Genomic DNA, 23392 nt, shown 5'->3' with positions numbered 1-23392 from the left:
CCTTATTTCCTAAATGTGCTTACTTTTGGTCGTGCTTGTTACGTGCCCCTTTTGGTGCCCTCTGACTCCCTCCCTGTCCTCCCCTCACCCTGCCTCCCTCCCTTCCCCAGCTCGTTTCCCTTTAAGGTGCCCCTCTGCTTGTCCACAAGGACCGTACCTTCCAGAGCCACGACCCTCCGGGCCCGTGGCTGGCTCTATGGTGGTCCCCTCGTTGCTCTCTGGTCCCCTCGGGCTCCGGCACCACTCCGCTTCCCCTGGCGTCGTCTTCACAAGTTCCTGGACAGCGGGGCTGCCCTCCGTCCTCGGGGTTGTCTTCCGGATTGTGTGGCTCTCCTCTCCGACCGTTGCCGCCGCCTTTCTCCTCGCTCGTCGCTCCTCCGTTCTCGATCGCCGCTCCTCCCTCCTCGTTCGCCGCCTCTCCCTCCTCGTTCGCCGCCTCCTCGTTCGCCGCCTCCTCGTTCGCCCCCTCCTCCTGGGGAATCCCTGGTCTTTGACCTCCCGCCGGCCAATCCGCTTTGCCCTCGTCATCGGAGGTTGTCGAGGCAACCTCCGAATGCCGGCCTCGTGGTGAAAGCGTTCCCATGGCAACATGGGAACGCAACAACTCTTGTCCTGCTGGTGCCGTGCCTACGATCGGGCTGACCCGGTCACACACCCTTCCCCAAGGACTGTCCTGCTCTAAGACAGTGGTAGACAGGGGAAAGCGAGACAGATAATCCGCGGGGGCCTGGCGGGATCCGGGCACGTGGCGCACCTGAAAAGAGAAGGGTTGGAGTTCAAGGAACCAGCGGAGTATTCTGGAGTTCGAGTCCTTATGTGCAGCTAACCACGTAAGGGGAGCGTGATCCGTGAATAAAATAAAAGGTCGGCCCAGGAGGTAGTATTGTAGACAGTCTATGGCCCATTTGATAGCCAAACATTCCCTCTCAATAATCGGGTAATTACGCTCCCGAGGAAATAATTTCCTGCTGATGTAGACTACGGGGTGGTCAAGGCCTTCCGCATCAGGTTGCGCTAGAACCCCTCCAAGCCCAACATCCGAGGCATCGGTGTAAAGGTGTAAGGGTTTTGTAAAATCCGGGCAGCGTAGGATGGGGTTGGAGGTTAAGGAGTCCCTAAGTTGTTCAAAACTCGCATTCTGCGTCTCCGAAAAAGGCAAAAGCCGATTGGGATGGTGTTTAGCGAGGAGGTCCGTAAGGGGGGCTGCTATGGAGGAATAATGCGGAATGAAACGTCGATAATAGCCCACTAATCCTAAAAATGAACGTAACTCCTTTTTAGTGTGTGGAAGAGGGGCATGCAAGATAGCCTCCACTTTTGGGTTTTGAGGTTGTAGAGTACCCTGATTAATCCGATAACCCAGGTATGAGATGTCTGTCTTACCTATGATACACTTCTTGGGATTGGCTGTTAAGCCGGCTGATTTGAGGGCGTGGAATATCTTCTGTAGGTGTACCAAATGTTCTTCCCACGATTCGCTAAAAACAACTACATCGTCTAGGTATGCGGCAGAGAATGTAGGAAAGGGTTTTAAAATCCTGTCCATCAACCTCTGAAAGGTTGCGTGTGCCCCGTGAAGCCCAAAAGGCAGTACAGTGAACTGATACAACCCTGATTGGGTGGAAAAAGCTGTTTTCTCCTTATCCTGAGCGGCTAGGGGAATCTGCCAGTATCCTTTGGTTAAGTCGATAGTGGACATGTATTTTGCTCTTCCTAGTTTTTCGAGAACGTCGTCTACTCGCGGGATGGGGTAAGTGTCAAAGAGGGAGCTTGTGTTAAGTTTGCGGAAATCGATACAAAACCGGACACTATCGTCAGGTTTTGGTACTAGAACTACCGGTGAACACCAGGGACTCTTGGAGGGTTCGATGACTCCTAAGAATAACATCTTTTTGATTTCTTCCTCAATTATTTGTTTTCTAGCTTCTGGAATGCGATATGGACGCTCTCTAGTGATTGTACCGGGATTTGTTCGTATGTTGTGGTAGATTAGGGAAGTTTTTCCTGGCTTCTCGGAAAACAGCGGTTGCCACTGTTTCAACATTGTATGTGCTTGTTGTTTTTGCCCTCCAGATAAGTTATCGTTCACCGAGGGTAAACTAACCTCTGGGGATGGGGTGGTGGGGTAGAACTCGATATCTAGTCTCTTGTTGGGACACATGAAGTGACCCATTTCTATGGTTTGGTTAGGCTGTTCGGGTGTTTCCCATTTTTTTAGCAAGTTTACATGATATATTTGTGTTTTCCTCGGATGGGAGGATATTTCAATAAGGTAGGTGACGGGGGAAACCGCTTTGATAATGCGATATGGCCCTTGCCATTTGGCGAGGAGTTTGTGTTCGGAGGTGGGCCTCATTATTAGGACCGGGTCTTCGGGTTGGAAAACCCGTAGTTTGCTTCCTTTGTCATATTGGAGTTTCTGAGTTCGTTGGGCCTCTTCCATGTTTGCATGCACGTCAGCCCATAAACTGTGTAGGTGTTTTCTCAATTTTTTTGCATATTCTAATAATGGAGTCCCCCCTTCCTCCGCCTCAGCCTCCCAGGCTTCTACCGCCATGTCTAGTAGGGAGCGAGGTTGGCATCCAAACACCAACTCAAATGGGCTATGCCCCGTGGATGCTTGTTCGTGGGTTCGTAGGGCGTACAGAACCAGTGGGAGCTTTTGATCCCAATCTTTCCCTGTCTCATTGATAATTTTTCTAAGTAACGTTTTAATGGTTCGGTTATATCGTTCTACCAGTCCGTCTGTTTGAGGATGGTAAACGGATGTTCTGATCTGAGCTATCCCCAACGTTTTGCACACTTGTTTCATTAGGGTGGACATAAAAGGGGTACCCTGGTCTGTAAGAATTTCATGGGGAAAACCAAGTCGAGCAAATATATTAATCATGGCTTGGGCAACTGTTTTGGTCGTCATACTCGTCAGGGGAATAGCCTCTGGGTATCGGGTGGCGTAGTCTACAATGACCAGGATGTAGGTGTGTCCTTTTGATGAAGGAATTAAGGGCCCGACCAAGTCCATCCCTACTCTTTTAAAGGGAATATCTATAATGGGAAGGGGTAACAGAGGTGCCTTCCTAGGCCTACCAGGTTCGGTTAACTGACATCGGGGACATTGGGCGCAATACCTTCGTATATGAGCGTATACCCCAGGCCAGTAAAATTTTCTGAGTAAATACTCTTCGGTTTTCTCTCTTCCCAAGTGTCCTCCCCCTGGATGACTATGTGCTAGTGCAAGAACATGATCACGATAATCGGTAGGTACTAGAAGTTGGTGTTTACGTATACCCAACCGTGTGGTAGTTACTCGATACAATAAGCTTTTTTGTACTACAAAGTAGGGACCCACCTCCTCAGTCTCTTCTGATACTGCTGACCTCCAAGCGTGGGTAAGGGAGGGGTCCTCTCTCTGCTGTTGGCTAAAACTACTAGGAGCTTCTTGAAGTTCTGCCACTATTTCTCCGCACGATTTTTCCCCTGCAGTCTTCCGATATTCCTCCCTCTCATGTTGTTTTTCCTTTCGTGATAATCTTCTACGATCAGCTGGACACTCAATACAACTCTCTGCGAAAGGAGCCTCTCTCCACCAATCTTTGACTACCTTGTTATCTCTAACGTGATCCAACAACTCTTGGAAGTGGATATAATCTGTCCCAATGATACACTCCTCGATTAATTGGGGCATTATTCCTACGGGTAGGAAATCCTGATAGGGTCCCCACACGATTGGGAGCACCTTTATAGGATACTGGACCTTGTCTCCGTGTATACAACATATGGTTACCCATTCTTTCTCTTCTGTGTCGTCCTGCGTCAAGTCTTTTCTAATCACCGATTGGCTACAACCAGAATCAACCAGGGCATACACCCTTTTCCCGTTAACGGTTATCATTAGTTTAAATTTGAGAGCACCCTTTCCTGTACATAGTACCCTCCTCCTTGTCATTCCTATCTCCATTGGTTCCCCGGTATCCTGTTTTTGCGGACACATACGTGCGATGTGTCCCCATTCGCCACAATTATAACATTGGGGTCCCATTGTAGGTGGGCCTTCCGGAAATCTTCGTGGTACTAGGTGGTCGGGTGGGCTTTTTACCAAGGTCTTTGGGTTCGGAAGGATCGGTTTAAGGATGTTTCGTGTCGGAGGGTTCCTAACATCAGTAGACCGGTGAAAAGCACAGGCGAGATCAATGGCCGTCTCAGTGTCCAATTTTGGGTGTTGCCTGATCCAGTGTTTTGTAGACGGTGGCAGACCGTCTAGGTATTGTTCTAGTATGATGGTCTTGAGAACCTCCTCCCGACTATTTCCTACATGGCCTAACCACTTCAATGCCAAATCTTTCACTCGAAAATAAAAGGTTCTAGGATCTTCATTGACTCCCCATTTGATTTTACGAAATTTAACTCGGTAATATTCTGCATCATGGCCCACCCTTTCCAGTATACTAGTTTTTATGTCTTGATAAGGGGTGTCACCACCCGGGTTGGCGGCTTGATATGCTGATTGTAGGATACCTGTGAGCAAGGGAGCAACGTACTGTCCCCACTTATCTTCCGGCCACAGGGCGGAGGAAGCCACTCTTTCAAAATTGGTAAAAAAAGGACTCTGGATCCTCTCCCTCCTGATATTTCTGTAGTACCGAACTAGGTACGTTCGGATGTACCTTGCTAGCGGCAATAGTCTCAGTTAGTTTTTTCATAGCGCTTTCATGGACTAGCTGATTATTAGCCAGTATGGTCGCCTGACTCTTCAGAGCAGATTGTAGGGCCTCCCGATCCTCTTTAGCTTCCCGCTGTTGGGCTTCCCAGACCAGCTGCAAATGTCGTTGCCCCTCCGCTAGCTGCTTGACCATGGTCTCTAAGGACGGACTTTCGCTCATTGTGTGTACTGTTTGGACTGCCAGGAAGAGAGGTTTATCCCACTTCTGACACCACTGTAGCAGTCCCAACAGTACAGACACTCAGTAGAGGCAGCTGGGGTTATTCAGGTAAGTATTTATTTGTTATTTCGAATAAATGATGTATATGGTTCGGTACAGTGATTTAAAGATTATTTCTTCATTGGGTGAAGTTCGTTTTCCTAACGTGTTTCTCTCCCTCTTCTCCTTTTAGGTGGCGTTTGACATCTTCCTCATGGGCTCCCGGGTTGCATACAGGGGAAAGAAAAGGATAAATATCGATGGTGAGTGGAATGAAGGCCGTTACATACGTCCTTTACTTAGCTGCAATACTGGGGAATGGGTTCGGGAAGGGGGTGTGCCAGTGAGGACGGTGGGCTGTGTCTTTGTTTCCTTATTTCCTAAATGTGCTTACTTTTGGTCGTGCTTGTTACGTGCCCCTTTTGGTGCCCTCTGACTCCCTCCCTGTCCTCCCCTCACCCTGCCTCCCTCCCTTCCCCAGCTCGTTTCCCTTTAAGGTGCCCCTCTGCTTGTCCACAAGGACCGTACCTTCCAGAGCCACGACCCTACGGGGCCGTGGCTGGCTCTATGGTGGTCCCCTCGTTGCTCTCTGGTCCCCTCGGGCTCCGGCACCACTCCGCTTCCCCTGGCGTCGTCTTCACAAGTTCCTGGACAGCGGGGCCGCCCTCCGTCCTCGGGGTTGTCTTCCGGATTGTGTGGCTCTCCTCTCCGACCGTTGCCGCCGCCTTTCTCCTCGCTCGTCGCTCCTCCGTTCTCGATCGCCGCTCCTCCCTCCTCGTTCGCCGCCTCTCCCTCCTCGTTCGCCGCCTCCTCGTTCGCCGCCTCCTCGTTCGCCGCCTCCTCGTTCGCCCCCTCCTCCTGGGGAATCCCTGGTCTTTGACCTCCCGCCGGCCAATCCGCTTTGCCCTCGTCATCGGAGGTTGTCGAGGCAACCTCCGAATGCCGGCCTCGTGGTGAAAGCGTTCCCATGGCAACATGGGGACGCAACAACTCTTGTCCTGCTGGTGCCGTGCCTACGATCGGGCTGACCCGGTCACAAGACCCTTTGTGGATTTGGCTACACTGGAGGACCGGCACAACATACTAACCTATCATCTGGACAGGGCCACCATTGCTGAGCTGTGTGCACAATTGGAGCCTGATCTAGTGCCTACTTTCCGTAGCACTACAGCTATTCCCCCTGTAGTACAGGTACTCTCAGTGCTCCACTTCCTGGCAACTGGTTCTTCCCAGGTGCCTGTGCGCTTGGCTGCAGGAATGTCACAGCCAATGTTTTCTATTGTGCTTGGAAGGGTTTTGGCTGCCTTGCTCAAACACATGAGCAGCTACATCGCATTCCCCCAGAGTGAACACTTGCCCACTGTGAAGGCTGGATTCTACGCCAAGGGACACATACCACATGTGATCAGAGCCACTGACAGGACCCATATTGCCTTGGTCCCTCCCAGAGCAAATGAACAGGCATACAGGAATAGGACGAGTTACCACTCTCCAAATGTCCAGATGATGTGTACATCTCCCATGTCACTGCCAAGTACCCTGGATCTGTGCAAGATGCATATGTCTTGAGGAATAGCAGCGTCCCACAGGTGATGGCACGACTACAGAGACACAGAGTGTGGCTCATTGGTGAGCATGAGTCTTCACACAATGTTTGTCAGTGTGTGGCAACTGGTGATGTACACCATGCCAATGTAAATGGGTGTGTCCCTCACTACTTCCAGGTGACTCCGGCTACCCAAACCTGTCCTGGCTGTTGTCCCCTGTAAGGAATCCGAGTACAGGGACTGAAAATTGGTACAATGAGGGTCATGGCCGTACCAGAAGGGTTGTAGAACGCATATTTGGCTTACTGAAAGCCAGGTTCAGGTGCCTCCATTTGACAGGTGGGTCTCTATGCTACACCCCTAGAAAGGTGTGCCAGATTGTGGTGGCATGCTGCATGCCGCACAATTTGGCCCTCAGATGCCATGTGCCCTACCTGCAGGAGGAGGGGGATGACAATGCACCTGTGGCAGCAGTGGATACTGAAGACAGTGAGGAGGAGGAGGAGGAGGATGTGGACAACAGGACACATATCATACAGCAGTACTTTCAATGACACACAGGTAAGACTGTAGAGCTGCTGAATTCTCAATTTCTGTGGAGTGCTGTGTGCCAGCTGTGTTGAGCCAATCACTGCATTCCCCCTTCAATTGACTGTCACTTATGCCTTTCCTTTTTGCAGATGTTGGTGTGGTAACAACAGTGTACTGATGTGATGGCTACAGACTGCTTCACAACATCTGTTTGATGGAATTACATTTTACAGGACATTTGCACAGTATGATACAGTCCATTACATTGCACATTTCTGTATGATAAAGCACAATTACACTAGTTGTGTTCAAAGGTGTTTATTGAAGTGACAATAATGAAGGGACAGTGCAATATAGTGGGGTGATGGTTGAGCTAAACCTCAGTGTAGTGGTCCATTTGGTCAGGAGCACAGGTGCATTGCCCATGGGGCCATAGGATGAGGAGCAATGGAAGTCCAAAGTGAACAAGGTGACTCAGTGGTACACAAGGGGGACATTCTGGAGGGGATCATTTCCTGGGGGTAGTCTTGGTCTTGGCAACAGTCCCTGGTGTCTGTCTGGGTCGCAGGGAACATTTGTGAGGTGGTTCTGCTGCTGCAGAGGGAGGGGTGCTGGTGGCCTGTGGGTCCTGTGGCAGGTCCTCCTGTGCACTAGCTGCAGCAGATGTTGATGGCTGCTGAGTGGAGTGGCTAGTCATAGTGGGCAGCTGGTTTCATCTGTTCTTCCGCATGGTGTTGGCCATGTCACCCAGCACCCCTACAATGGAGGCCATGTTGGCATTTAGGCCCTGCAACTGCTGCATGACCTCCTGGTGGTGTATCCCCTGCAGCCGCTGGTTCTCCTGCATTGTGGTGATGGCCTGGCCCATCCTGTCCTGGATTTTGGTATGCCCCCAGGACATTTGTGAGTGCCTCCTGGGCAGTCGGTTCCATGGGCCTGGCCCCCCCGGGGCACAGCTGACCTTCCACTGTCCCTGGCCCCCTGTGCCCCCTTAACGGTGTTCCCACTCCCACTTACACCAAGACCTTCTTCGTCTTGCCTGTGTGGTGTCGACTCAGGTCCCTGTACTGGTGGGCACACTATTGAGCGACGTGTCCTGGGGACATGGGATTGAGGAAATTGGGTAGCTGCTGTGGTGTTTGAGTCGGGGGTGGCTGTGGTGGACTGGGATGTTGTAGCCAACTGACCTGTGGTCCCAGATGGGCCAGGGAGTTCATCCAGCTCGGGACATCCAGAGTTGCTGTCATCACTGGGGGCATCTTCTGGTGGGGGACTGGGTTGCCATGGCACCTGCTCCTCACTGACATTGGCTGAGGCACCTGTGGGGATGTAAGTAATTTGCTAGGGTCATTGTGGGTCACATTTTCCACATTTCTACCTTTCCCTATGGGTTTGGTGCTGTCCTACCCCTTTGGTAGTGTATGGTGTTGGATTGTGGGATTAGTAGGACTACATGTTGTCCATGCATTGCTGGTGGGTGTGCATGCAGTGCTAGGAGGCATGTGCCTGCAGTGGGTAGGTCATGCAAGGGTACAGATTTACCCTTGGCTATTGGGGTTGTGCACTTTATGGGTGGAGTGGGGTGAAGGGTGTCAGGGTGAGGGGTGACATGCCATGCAGGGATCGGTGGTGGTAGGTAAGTAATGGTGACTTACCCATGTCCAGCCCTCCAGTGACTTTAGTGAGGCCCTCAGGATGCAGGATTGCCATGACTTGCTCTGCCCATGCAGTTAGCTATGGGGGAAGAGGTGGGGGTCCACCACCAGTCCTCATGATGGCGACCTGGTGCCTTGATTCAATGGAACACACCTTCCCCATAGGTTGTTCCACCTCTTTCGGATGTCATCCCTTGTGCGTGGATATTGTCCCACGGAGTTCACTCTGGCCACGAGCCTCCGCCATAGCTCCATCTTCCTGGCAATGGAGATCTGCTGCACCTGTGCATCAAACAGCTGTGGCTATACCCTGATGATTTCCTCTACCACCACCCGCAACTCCTCATCTGTGAAACGGGGGTGTTTTTTTTTTGGGGCCATGCCTGATGTGTGTGTTGTGCAGAGGGTGTTCAGTGTTGTGGTGGGGTGTGTGCTGTGTGCTGCGTGACATATGTATAGGTGAATTTGGTGTTTGTGTGCCGTTCAGTATGGGATTGGCCTGGCAAGGTGTGGCAGTCTTTTCGTGTTTGCAAGCGATTGTGGGTTGCGAGGGGGCGTGTTTAATAGTGCTATTGGTGGGTGTGTAGGGTGACTGGTGTTAATGTACCAGATGTGGGGTATTTGAACTAGCCAATGTTGGCTTGTAGTGGTGATGGGTGCCCAATTCCTCCGCGGCAGTGTGCACTGCCAATGGTTAACTGCCATTGAATGTCCGCGGTGGTGATTCGTGGGTCATAATTTGTAGGGCGGTGTTTTGCTGGTGTAGCGGTGTGGGTGGTGGGTCCGACAGTTTTTCGCCTTAGTTGAGTCTGGCAGACCTGTGGTTGTGGCAGTTTTCTGTCAGTTTTGTGTTTGTGTGTCATAATCTGGCGGGCAGATTACCACCTCCGCGGTGGTCTGTTGGCGGCCGTCACCATGGCGGTCCTAGCAAACGACCGCCAATGTCAAAATGACCACCATAATGTTTCTTTTACTTTTCAAAGGGCACAATACTGGATGTTTTATCTTTGTTTCTGCTTGCTACAGAAAGGGTGTCCTTTTTATGGCCGTTTTGTGTTGTAACTAAATTAAGATTAAGGGGGTCATTCTGACCCTGGCGCGGATGACGGAAGCACCACCAACAGGCTGGCGGTGCTTCATAGCCCATTCTGACCGCGGCGGTAAAGCCGCGGTCAGAAAACCGGGGCCGGCGGTTTCCCGCCGTTTTTGCCCCGGCTGGGCGAATCCGCCACGGCAGCGCTGCAAGCTGCGCTGCCATGGGGATTCTGACCCCCTTACCGCCAGCCTGTTTCTGGCGGTTGTCACCGCCAGGAAGAGGCTGGTGGTAACGGGTGTCTTGGGGCCCCCGAACAGGGCCCCGGCCGGCTTTTCACTGTCTGCTTAGCAGACAGTGAAAAGCGCGACGGGTGCAACTGCACCCGTCGCACGGCCGCAACATCGCCGGCTCTATTCGGAGCCGGCTTCTGTGTTGCAGGCCTCCTTCCCGCTGGGCCGGCGGGCGCTAACATAGTTAGCGCCCAGCGGGAAGGTTGGATTGCCGGCAGCGGTCTTTTGGGAATGACCGCCTAAGTGTGAAGTTCTCTTGTTGATTTGTTATGAGTTTGAGTTGCATTGTACATTAGTGTCTCAGCACAGTAAAAGGGCAGAAACTGGAGAATAGCCATTACGGTTTTAAGGAAGTTGTAGGAATCAATAGTGTATGTGGAACTGCTGGTAAAGACAACACATGACTAACATACATTGTCATATTTTAAAACGGATTTAATCTTAACCTTGAAGATGCAGCATTTTTAAGTCTCGACCTGCCAGACAGTGCAGCTTTCTGGTTTGCCAAAGACATCTTGGGAACTTTCAGAGAGTTGACCTAGGAATGCATTCTGCTCATTGATTATCATTGGCTTTGTGGTTTGTAACTCACTCTTTCTGGCTTTATTTGCTTTAGGCTCTCCAGGTTCCAATCATCTCTCCCGTTGCCTAAACTGTGTATTCTGTATCCTTCCACAAAATTGCCTTCCGTTAGCAAGCTTTTAAATCTTGTTCTTATCTCGCCACATTTGCTGTGCATTCAAAGACCGAGGTCAAATATCAGGAGCTGTCTTTCAAGGGCGCTTGTTTACTTTTCTTTCTCTGACTTTAAAGTGAGAAGATTTAAATCTTGCTGGATATTGGGGGTAGGAAAGAGTTTTCTTCTAGCATAGGATAAAGGTTAAATGAACTGTGTAAATAGTCAGAATATATCAGAATTATGAATGGATAAATGAAGCATATCTTTTGTTATTATTTTTAATACTTTAATATGATCAAACAAATCATTAAACTAGGTGATGCAATTTCAACACATTTTCATTTGTGCACTGTATAGTTTTATTAGTAAAACTGTATGTCTGTGCAAATGTAATGGTCATGTCAACGGAAAATGTGTTGTCTGTAATGGCAGTATGTTACCACACCATGAATCCTCCACTCTACACCACTCCACTCTATTCTACATCACGCCACACCACTGCACTTAACTCTGCACCACTCCACTTTACACCACTGCACTCTGCACCATTCCACTATATGCCACTTCATGCTACGCCTCTCTACCCTGTACCACTTTACTCTATGTCGATGCACTCTTTGCCACTGCACTCTAACACCACTCCAGTCACAGCCACACCAATCTACTCTGCACAACTCCTCTCTACGCCACTCTGCAACACTGCACTGTACGCCCCTGCACTCTATGCCAATACACTCCATGCCAGTGCACTTTACTCTGGAACACTCAACTCTATGCCCCTGCACTCTGTCACTCCACTGTATGCCACTCTAATCTACTCTGCACCACTGCACTGTACACCACGCAACTACACTCTACCCTGCACTGCTCCACTCTATGCCACTTCACTTTACTCTGAAACAATCTACTCTCCACCACTGCACTTTACGCCACTCTACTCCACTCTATGCCACTCTACTCTTAACCACTGCACTCTACACAACTGCACTCTTTCACTTTACTATCTGCCACTGAAATCTATGCCACTATACTCTGCAATACTCCACTCAACACCACTGCACTCCAGGGCACTATACTCTACTCTGCACCACTCTATGCTACTCTACTCTGCACCACTGAATGCCAACCCAATCTATGCTACTCAACTCTACTCTGTGCCACTGCCCTCTACATCACTCAACTCTACGGCGCTCCACTGTATAACACTCTACTCTACGAAACTCCACTCTAGACAACAGTACTCTCTGCAACTGCACTCTGCACCACTTTACTCTGCGCCACTCCATTCTGCATTACTGCTCTCTACCATGCACCACTTTAAACTACACAACTGCATTCTATGATGCTGCATTGTACGCTGCTGAATTCAATGCCACTGCACTCTACACCACTATACTCTGCAACACTCAACACCAATGAACTTTCCTCCAGTCCACGCTACTCTATGACACTCCAGTGTATGCCACTCTATGCGTTTTCACACTATGCCACTCCAACACATGACACTTTCTGACACTCGGCTCTATTACATCTACTCCACTCATTGCCATTCCACTGTATCACACTACACACCACTCTCTTCTATGCCACTAACTTTTAGCCTTGCTGAACAGCAGCCACGCTGGCGAACAACATGGCTAAAACACAATGGCAAAGACAATAGCTCTTACATAGGCAAGACCTATTGGCTTTGCCAATGCTTGTTAGTAATAACTCTCCCTTTAGCTTCCAGTGACACTTTAAAATGCTGGAGCCATTGTTTTGCCTTAAGCGAGTTGCCCCGGTTCTATATTTTGGACTCCTAAATATTTTCAACAAAGCTCTTCACAATGAAGTCTATTAAAAAATATATTATGCAATACCAACCAAGATAGCTGAGCGAGTTAATCACAATACAGGCATATGCTATTTCCTGTAGCCCATAAACTCTAAATCCGGGCAAAGCAAACTGAGACTTTCAGATATGATAAAAGAAGTAACATTAACAGGGTATCATTATTTACAGCACTTTGAGAGAGAGGCCAAGTAAGACGTGAGTCTTTGTGAATGTTCCATTATGTTAGACTGCTCTTATTGAGTCTATAAACTAAAACATTAATTTTGTGCACTGGAATAGCATGTACATATAGCTACTACTTTTTAATTTTTATAGCATTGTAATTTGTTTCTGATGTGATGTCCACAATGCCGTCACTCATTCATCTGTTCATTTGCTCACTTATCGGGGTTGTATGATGGAACCACGCACGCCAGAAAAAAAAGCTACCGCAGCCCCCCACCCCATAAAACTAAACTACCCGACACTCATAATGATGTTAACCACTGCCAGAAGTGCACTGACCCAGTGCCCCATGCTGTGCATTATAGTAGGCAGAACAAAAATGTGAATAGATGAAAAAGCTAAATTTGACTTCTGTAAATGAAGTAGGTAGCATACAGTATCTTGTATTGATGCTGTAAGGGGGCCAGTATTTTTAGATTGACAACAATAAATAAATAATTTCCATTTGTTAGCATAGCATTGTCTAGTTGCAGGCTTGCATGCTTGTTTGAGAACTTCCATGCATTTTAATGGAAGTTGCAAGTATCCAAATTCTATGACCTCAGGAGCCAAATGGCTAAGTTGAGAGCACTGGGATTTGGGTGTCTGATTTGTCCTTTGTTTTGTGTTAGCAAATCTGGTCTGTTTGGAAGTTTGTAGTGAGGTACTACTGACAGGTCTAGGAGTGTTGTGTACCAATGTTGTCATGCCCACGTGGGGGCTATGAGTATCATGGTGAGAGAGGTCTGATGCAGTTTGTTGACCAGAAATGGAAGTAGTGGGAGAGGGGGGAAAACGTAAGCAAATATCCCTGACCAGTTGATCCCTAGAGCATTGCCCTTGGACAGAGAGTGTGGGTGTCTGGATGAGAAGTTTTGGCACTTTGCGTTTTCGCTTGCTGCAAATGTTTTGAAAGTACTGATGAAGTATCTGAGAGCGAATCTCCTATTCGTGTATCTGTTGATGTGTTCTGCTTAGGAGATCCGCTAGCTGATTGTGTATTCCTGGGATGTATTCTGCTAGTAGATAAATGTGATTTTGAATTGCCCATTTGTTTGTGCTAGAAGGGACAGTTGAGATGAACGTGTCCTGCCTTGTTTCTTTAGGTAATACATGGTCGTCTTATTGTCTGTTTTTTTATCAAGACAGTCTTGTGTTTGAGAAGTGGTTGAAACGCTTTTAGGGCAAGGAACACAGCTAATAATTCTAAATGGTTTATGTGATAATTTAGCTGCTTTGAGTCCCATTCCCCTTGAATGGTAAGGTTGTTGAGATGAGCTCCCCAACCTATCATGGATGCATCTGTTGTTATTGTGGTCTGAGGCACAGGGCCTTGAAATGACTGTCCCTTCATTAACTTGCTGAGATTCCACCATTAAAGGGACCTGTGTGTTTGGCGGTCTAACAACACTAGATCTTGCAACTGACCTTGTGCTTGAGACCATTGCTGTGAGAGGCACTTTTGTAGTGTTCTCATGTTTAGTCTTGCATGCAATCTCCTACTGCTATGCAGGATGCCATCATTCCCAATAGTTTCATGATAAATCTTCAGTGTATTGTTGATTTGGCTGCATTTGTGGTTTCAGATTTTGGAAAGCCTGTATCCTTTGTGTATTTGGATAGGCTAAGGCTTTTTGCATATTGACAATAGCACCTAGGTAAGGTTGTACCTGTTCTGGCTGAAGATGGGATTTTTGGTAGTTGAGAGTGAACCCTAATGTATGTAGGGTTTCTATTGTGTATTGAGTGTGCTGTTGACATTGTATAAAATTGCTTGATTTTATCATCCAATCGTCTAGATAGGAAAGACATGTATGTGTTGTCTTTTTTGGTAAGCTGCTACTACCGCTAGACATTTTATGAATACTCTTGGAGCTGTTCTTATGCCGAATGGCAGAACTTTGAATTGGTAATGCTTTCCCGCTATCACAAACCTTAGGTATTTCCTGTGAGCTGGATGGATGGGTATATGGAAATACGCATCTTTGAGATCTAATGCAGTCATGTAATCTTGTTTTTGTAGTAGCGGAATGACGTCTTGCTGAGTTACCATGTGAAAGTGTTCTGACAGGATATATAGATTTAGTGGTCTGAGATCTAGAATAGGTCTGAGAGTGTCATCTTTTTTGGGAATGAGGAAGTATAGTGAGTATACACCTGTTCCTTGTTGAGAATTTGGGACCAATTCTATTGCCTGTTTTAGTAGAAGCGATTGTACTTGTTGTTGTAATAGAACATTGTGTTCTAGGGACAACCTGTTATAACGTGGAGGAACGTTTGGAGGGGTAGAAATCAGTTCTAACCATTGCGGATAATTCAAAGTACCCATAGGTCTGTGGTGATATTTTTCCATTTGGAGTGGAATTGCTGCAGTCTGCTCCCCACAGGAGATGTGTGGGGTTGTGGCTTGCTTAGTAAGTCACTGTGTTGATGTGTAGTGACTTGTTTTGAGCCCTGGAATTTGCCTCTGGCTCTAAAATGGTGGCCTCTATAAGAGCATCTAAATCTCCCTCTCTGGTACTGCTGTTGTTGCTCTTGTTTAGATTGGGAGGTAGAAGCCTCTGCGGATTGTGGCTTGAATCCTCCTCTAAATTGCTGCCTACAAAAGGAGCCTCCATTAGGTGTTGTATATAAGGCTCCCATTGCTTTAGAAGTGTCTGAGTACTTCCTGAGTTTCTCTATTGTGGTGTCAACCTCAGGACCAAACAGGTGTTTTTTATATTGAAAGGCATATTCAGTACTGCCTGCTGTATTTCTGGCTTGAATCCAGAGGAACGTAGCCATGCGTGTCTTCGTATGGTGACAGCAGTATTCACGCTTCTAGCTGCTGTATCTGCAGCATCAAGGAAAGACTGTATTTGGTTACTACTTATGGCCTGACCCTCCTCAACAATTTGTTGAGCTCTTTTTTGGGGCTCTTTTGGCAGGTGTTGTAACAGCTCCTGCATCTCGTCCCAGTGGGCTCTATCATACCTTGCTAGCAAGGCTAGTGAGTTTGCAATTCACCATTGGTTAGCTGCTTGTGTAGCTACCCTCTTGCCAGCAGCATCGAATTTCCTACTCTCTTTGTCAGGAGGAGTGCATCCCCTGGCGACTGACTATTGGGCCTTTTCCTAGCGGCACTCACAACCACTGAGTCTGGAGGTACCTGGTGGGTAATGTAAGCAGGGTCTGTAGGTGCAGGCTTATATTTCTTATCAATGCGTGGTGTTAAAACCCTAGCTTTAACCGGTTCACTGAATATCTCATCTGCATGTTTTATCATGCCAGGTAGCATTGGGAGGCACTGGAAACGTGAGTGCGTGGAGGATAAGGTATTAAAATGGAAATCCTCTCCCAAAGGCTCCTTGTACATAAGTACCCCGTGGTACGCTGCTGCCCTAGAAATGACTGGCATCTATGCAGTAGTGTCTTCTGGTGTGGAAGGTTTGGAAGGATATAAGTCCGGGTCATAAGCAGGTACAGGACCTGGATCATACAGATCCCAAGGATCAACCGTATCACCATGAGAATACGTCTGTGAATGAGCTGGTGAAGGCAAAGGTAGTGGGCTAGTGGGTGGTGGTGAAAAAGAAAGTTGTGGTGAATGCAGGGGAGAAGTATGCATAGGTAATGGCTTCTCCTCAGTTTGAAAATCTATCTTTGCTGGTGGTGGAGCAGTGTCTAAATGTTCCTGAAAAGCCAACTTTCTCTTAGTCTGTAGAGGAGGTGCAGTAATTATTCTGCCAGTCTCTTTATGGCTATGGATCCTCGATTGTCTCTCATCCATGATTTCAAGAATGGTCTGAATCTCCGTGTCCTCAGAAATATATTCAGATGGTTTTGATGATTTAAAGGACTGTTCGTCATATGATTTGGAGATCTACTTAAGATGGCTCGAAAGTCCTTGTTCTTCTGAATAAGAAGATTTTTTCGGCTCTGAAGATTACAAATTTTGCGGGCCCGAAAACACAGCCGTTTTTTTCAGCTCCGAGGCAGGACATTGAGGCTTCAACTCCAAAAATTGTAGACACCGACTCGGTTCGGAAGTTGAGCTTTTGGTGGACATGCTCGACTCCGGTATCGAAGGAGGTGTGGCCTTTTTTGGCGCAGACCCTGACGGTCGGTCGACTAGTATTTTCTTGTGGGTTGAACCGTGGCTCTCTGGCAGTGGTGCACCCAAGGCCTTTGAGGACTTTTTTAGGAGAGGGCATAGGGGCAGTCCTACTCACGTACTGACCGGCAGTGACAAGTCTATCTTCCTCCGAGTCTTCTCCGGAGTCGGTGTCTCGGATGGAAACGGCCGTCGGCGCCTGTTCTTCCTCCATGGTGTTGATATACTCGGTACTCTTCGACGTCATTTCCAGTCTCCTGGCTCTCCAATCATGCAGGGTCTTCTTGGATCGAAACGATCGAATCCTCTTCTCGGTAATCGGGAGAGAGACACAGATTACATACAAGGTGTTGGTCTGTGTATGGAAATTTTGCGTGGCATCGGGGACAAAATCGAAATGGAGTCTGATCCATCAGGCTTTGACGTGGTAGGCCCGACCCCAGAAAGGTGGCAATTTGTTTTTCAACAGTACTATCGGTTTGACTATGGGTGGAAAGGTGATCGAAACAATATCGACGGTCAAAGAAAGATATCTAGGGTTTCCAATTCGAAATCTCAGAGCAAGAGGAAACACGTCGGAACCCGACAACAGAAAGAAAACAATCTAACAATGGAGTTGATGCCCATGCGCAGTATGACCGAGAGGAGGAGTCACTCGATCCAGTGACTCCGAAAAGGCTTCTTCTAAGAAAAACAACTTGTAACACTCCGTGCCCTACACTAGATGACGGAAGCAATGCTTAGCATGTGTATCGCCAGCTACACATGCCATTGAACATATATACATATATATATATACACACACACACACACACACACAAAAAACAACCATTTAGGAGCCAAGTATCCAGTTTAGCAAATATCTTTGGTTACCCACACTAAACCACACTGCAATAAAACATATACCCAACATCAACCAATCTACTACTAATCACCTCAATAAAAATGAAAACAGTTCCCATTTTGTGACAGAATCCTTGTGATATGAGTTTGAAAGTACCTGAAAATGAAAGCACTGCAAGGACACACTTTTTGGCAACTGAGCACTACGCAAAGCTCTGTTAACTTAACTTAACATAACATACATTAACATCAATGCCACTGCTCTCCTTTATTTTCAACTCAGGGCTTTGTGTAATATAGGTACCGGACTTTGGAAACCCATAATTCAATTTCCCTAATTGTAAAACTATTATGAAACTCTTGCAATTAACGTATTGTAAACTTACTGGTCCGCCTGTTAAAGTGCGAGCTGAACGCAAGTCTTCCTCTGGTCCTTTATCTTGGAAAGTTGCAGGGAATATGTCACCCGTTTTAACATTCACAGCTGTAAATTAATATATTAAAGGAATTACAGATAAGTTTGATCAAAAGGTAGCAGCAAAACATGATTATTTTTTGTGGGTGCCATTGTGAACGCTGAACTTACTACTAATTAAATTATGCAGTGAGTAATGAATATGCATATAAATTAGTTAACATAGAAAATAACCTGTGAGTTAGAAAATGTGCCCATTTGAGTGGCTGCCATGAAAATATAATAATGTACTAAATGTGTACTAATGTGTATTTAGAAATATATGTGAATGGTAATTTTGCAGTAATGTGTCATACTAATGATTTAATGCTTTGTATTTTGTTTAATTAATTTTGGACCTTAATTTAGCGAAGTCTGGGTCTATTATTGCTCAGTCTCATATTAAACTGCAATGTCTGAATAAAAATTATGAGTTCATGTGCAGCGAATATAGATATATTGTTCTAACTGAAGGTTGACCAGAGATGTAGCTGCCGAATTAACTTTCTCATGAGAATTGCTTGAGGAACAATGTTGTTCCTAAACGGATACTTTTAAAGACTGAATACGTGCGAAAGCAATGTTCCCAGGAACTAACAATGGACTCACTGTGACTAGAGTATGGAAAGGTACAAGAAAGTTACCTGATGAGCCGGATGATGTAAACAGAAGAAGAAGAACCAATCATTAACGTGTGAACGATAGTTTAGTTATATCACAGATTTTAATTTAGGTTTTTATTGGACTAACTGTAAACGTACGATATTCTGACCAATGGAAATGTGGGATATGTTTTAGGCGATTTGGACTTAACCGCACTGCATAGAGGAAAAACTCAGAAGAAGATGACTACCGCAGACTGCTGCTTAGACTACTTCGTCGCCACTTCTGAATACTTGTTTAGACTTTGAAGGCTGTTACTTTGATGCTGCCCTTAGAGATTTGCTTTTTGGTTCAAACTGCATAGAGACCCCTTTTGTTTGAACTATCCCCTTTCATTGCCCTTTGCCGATGAAGACCAGACGGATGCCCAACTGATGAAGAGAGTTGCAGATTCATATTGAGGAGAAGTATAAAATGTCATTGTCTTGTCATAAATAGCTTTAGTTGTTCTATGTACAAACTGATGATTTTTGCTAGAAACCCTAGTTAGATGTTTTTCCAGATTTGTTTTGACTAAATTGTTTTGCCTGAAGCCCAGACATGCTATTCTAATCTGGATGCTAGATATGGTCTCATTGAAGATTTATTTTATTCATTTGCTGAACTAAAGGTATGCCATACCTAATGCACAGTATTTTCTGTTATTGTTTTGTATTGTGATTTTAGAAGGTCTAACTATAAATGCATTAATTAAATTGAGATTTTTTTGAAGATTTGGTCAACCAGTGTCATTTGTGTATGTTTATCAAGTGATTTTGAGATTGATTTATGTGACTTTAGCATTGTTAATATAGGGAAATAAGCATTCTAAGTTTTACTAAATGGTGTGGTTATTCATGACCATATGGGTCATGATGTGTGCATATAATTCATTTTGAGCTATTCATTGATGTTTTATATTAATGCTTTGAATCAATAGAAAGGGGCTTAAGGTGGAGTTATCCTAGTCAAGTCAAAAGGTTCATCGGCCTATAATGCATCCACTTATCTATTATTATAAAGAGGAAATAAGGACCGACGCTTCAGCAGAAATGGTAGCATTGTAAGATGGTTTGTCTTAATATGAGATTCGTCATAGAAACCTTCCCGCGATAAAAGAGTTGATGGTTAGTCCTTTTCCGAGACTGATCTGATTCGTGGTTCGGTAAAAGTGGATAATTTTGATTTCAGTGATGCAAAGTGGAGAGAAAATGTGTCCCTAATAACTTACTGTGACTTTCCCGAATCCCTGGAGATTGCCAATGTTTGTTTAAAAATGTTCTTGGTGTTCTAGTGACAGGGTGAGTGTAATAGATTTTGTGCTTGCACAGTTTAAGCAAATCTCAGGTGAACTGTGATGGTTGTGAGGATTTAGGGAGTTTGCGTACTCTAAAGTGTGAGAGAAAGGAAGTCGTCGAACTTCACTTGTGTGGCGCTTTCTGCTCAAAAATTGTCCATGTGGTTGTTGGTAAATGGATCCTGCAAGGTCTAAGACTCGGGAGTATTAAAAAGTGTATGAGACACTTGGTTTATGTTGTAATTTGTCTGTTTAATAGGTCAATCAGGTATGGTTGACAAACTTGGGAGCAAGTGTTACAGTGCGTGAAAGGTTTCAACTGAAATTTGGCGAGTCCTATGTGCACCAGGACAAACCCATTGATCAGCTGGGAGTGAAATTTGCGGGTCAAATGTTGCGTGCGAATCAGGGGAACTGAGAAAGAAGGAGAAGCTGTTAGAGCGAAAGGCCGTCAGTGAAAAATCCGTAAAGTTTCTGAAGCAATTGTGTTACCCTACCTGTAGTAAGCAGACAAATTTGTGTGTTTTATTTAGTGCTCACAATATTTTGCATACATTTTGTATGGATCTGAGTTTGTGAGGATAAGCTGGAGGGCTTTGTCAGATGCTGTACTTGTGAGTGTGACGTCATTAGACCCACGCTGGGATTGGTTGGTTAGTGAGAAGGGTCACGAACGGATTGTTGGACAAGGGTGATGGGCACTTGGTTGAGAAAACAGTTGAAAGGGATTTTGGGATTGAAAGTCACTTACTGATTTGATTGTAAAGCAGAACAGATTACAGAAATAAAAAATTTCAAAGCATTAAAAAGTGCTTTTAAGGGAGATGTGTACATACCAGCTAGTGTGGAAGACGTTACACCTGCTTATACCGTATTCGAAGAGTAGGGTGCTGCGCCATGTCTTTGGAGGAGACAATGGTGCAAAGCGGCAGAAAAGGACGGGAGTTTAGCATTTTCTGCCCATCAGACATTTAACTTGTGGATTTTAGAGAATTTGAGGATGGTACTGTATGACTTGAGACCCCCTCCAAGACCAGCGCAGTTCGAAGCCTTATCTATATGGGAACTAGTGGCCAGACAGCAACAGCAGTTGAAGTTTGAAAGGAGGATGAAGAAAGCTGAGAAGACTTTAGCAGAGGGAAGATGGGATAATGAACAGAAGTTTTGGAGAACTGAGACTTTGCAAGGAATTAAGTTGTTTCCTGCAATTACCCAAGAAAATGGGAGTAAAGTAAGAGGGAGCAGTAGAAAGAAGGGTTCTTATCCTTCTGATGATAGCGAGCAGGCGGAGTCTAGAAAGACTTTGACCCTCAACGAAGACTCAGATGATGATTAATTCATTTTGCAGTTACTGAGAAATCGTTCTCCACCATATCCAGTCCATGAGAAAGGTTCAAGCACTAGTGTAGATCCTACAGCCCCGACACCAGTTTAATCCACAGAGAGTCAGGTACAGGTTAGCCATAGCATTCTGAGTGCTTCTGCAGTACAGATGCCTATGCTGCAAATGGGCATACCAAGAATTTACCCAGATGTGCCAACCATGAATACTGCAACAAATCTAGTGCTGACGGGACAGGTATATCAAAAGCCAACTCTAGTTCTACCACAAACAGTTCAGGGATACACCCCGATAACAGGATCTCAGATAGAAATGTCTGCCCTAATGAGTCAGAATACAGGAATAATGTTCCAGGAAGAGTCTAATACTAGAACAAGTCCAGATGCAATATCCATGCCAGTTACCATAGGTCCAGTCATACCACTGTTTGCCCAGGGAAATAATGGAGGAAATGAGCAAAGGCCTTTAAATCAGAACATAGAAAGGGAAAGATACAATGAGAATGCTAAAATGACGACCCCCATGAGACCAACATTTGATGGATCAGGCCCACTGATTGATTTGGGATTTAGAACTCCTCCAAACAATCAGGTAGGATTCGAGATAGGTCCAAATCTGAGTGTGGTGACACCAGAAACCCCAAGCTTAACTCTTTACAGCAAGTGCCAGATACAAATAAGAGTAGAATTTCACTACAAAGTTTGACAGCTCAGCAGTTAACTGAATGGTTGGAAAAGCTGAGTAGCACACAAAGTGATTCCAGTGGAAGAAACTCCTTGAATTTGACCAGACTGAGACAAGAAGCAGAAGAGCTGATCGAGGGAACAATGGGATTAAACAGGATTGAGCCATACAGGGAAGATGAGCTGCGTTACTTGTACCAACTGGTTACTAACAAAGCAGGAGTAGTGCATCAGACACTAGCAGACTTAGCAGAGAAATACAGCATAGAGATTGAGAAAACTAAGCACTTGAAGAGAAGTTAAGGTTAGATTTTGATTCAAAGGATTTCAAGAATACGAGAACACCAGGTGTAGGAAGCTGGCTAAAGTAAATAATACTAATGCTCTCTTTTGTGGTAGTGTGGCTCAGCAGTTAGGCTTATCAAAAGGTAGTGCACACCAGCCATAGAAAATAGAAGCAGCACACACTCAATGACTTAACTCTAGACCAATGGTTTTTATATTCTAAAAATATATTTTCTTAATTTCTTTTTAGAACCACAAGATTCAAGTTGCAGGTAAGTTCCTTAAAAGTTTTGTATTTCACACAGGTATCAACAGTACTTTGTATGAAATTGGTAAGTAATACAGTTTTTGAAATATTGGCAACAATCGGTTTTAAAAATGGACACTGCAATTTTCAGAAACTGTTCCTGGGGGGAAGAAATGTTAGGTTGTTTTACAGGTAAATACAACACTTACAGTTTCAATCTACAGGTTTTAGGAAGTCCACCGGTTAGGGTTCAAGTTAACCCTAAACACCCATCACCAGCAACACAGGGCTGGCTGGGTGCAGAGGTCAAAGTTGAGCAATTTTAACGTGGGCTCCTATGGAGACAGGGGCTACTCTGAATCAGGCCTGCCTGCAGATAAGTACCTGCAGCTCGGAGGGCAGACCAAGGGGGATTAGAAGAGCACTGGTGAGGCCACAGGTAGGCACCAACACACCCCCTCAGCGACACAGGGGCGGCAGAGTACAGGGTGCAAACAGGATGTCGGGTTTCCAATGCTGGTCTATGAGGAGACCAGGGGTCACTCAGAGGCTGCAGGCGAGGTCCAGGGGGTGTCTCAGGCACACCACCAGAACGTTGAGGCACCGGGGGTTGGTTTCTCAAAAGCCTGGGAGCTGTGGGTGCAGTGTGTTCTTAGGCGTCGGATATCTTTGTCCAGAGCTTTGCAGTCAGGTGGGTCCTCGGGATTCCCACTGCAGACTCCGTCGTGGAGGGATGGTGAGGTTAACCCAGCGTGGTCACTTGCTCGCAATTGCTTGGGGACCCTCTCTTGCTGGGTTGACCAACTGG

General features: G+C 46.2%; 1 protein-coding gene across 2 annotated transcripts in view; it reads right to left on the bottom strand.

The window, feature by feature from the left end:
• NTAN1 (N-terminal asparagine amidase) overlaps positions 1-23392 on the bottom strand; it is a 235993-nt gene that overhangs the window by 68562 nt on the left and 144039 nt on the right. For both annotated transcript variants that reach the window (XM_069210221.1, XM_069210222.1), the window contains one exon: positions 18021-18118. In XM_069210221.1, coding sequence (XP_069066322.1) covers positions 18021-18118 — 98 coding nt within the window. The remainder of the gene's footprint in view (positions 1-18020; positions 18119-23392) is intronic.

The sequence above is a fragment of the Pleurodeles waltl genome, chromosome 10 (genome assembly GCF_031143425.1).
Source record: "Pleurodeles waltl isolate 20211129_DDA chromosome 10, aPleWal1.hap1.20221129, whole genome shotgun sequence".
Lineage (NCBI taxonomy): Eukaryota > Metazoa > Chordata > Amphibia > Caudata > Salamandridae > Pleurodeles > Pleurodeles waltl.
Note: the sequence above shows the minus strand (reverse complement) of the source record. Positions and strands in the feature narration are given on the sequence as shown.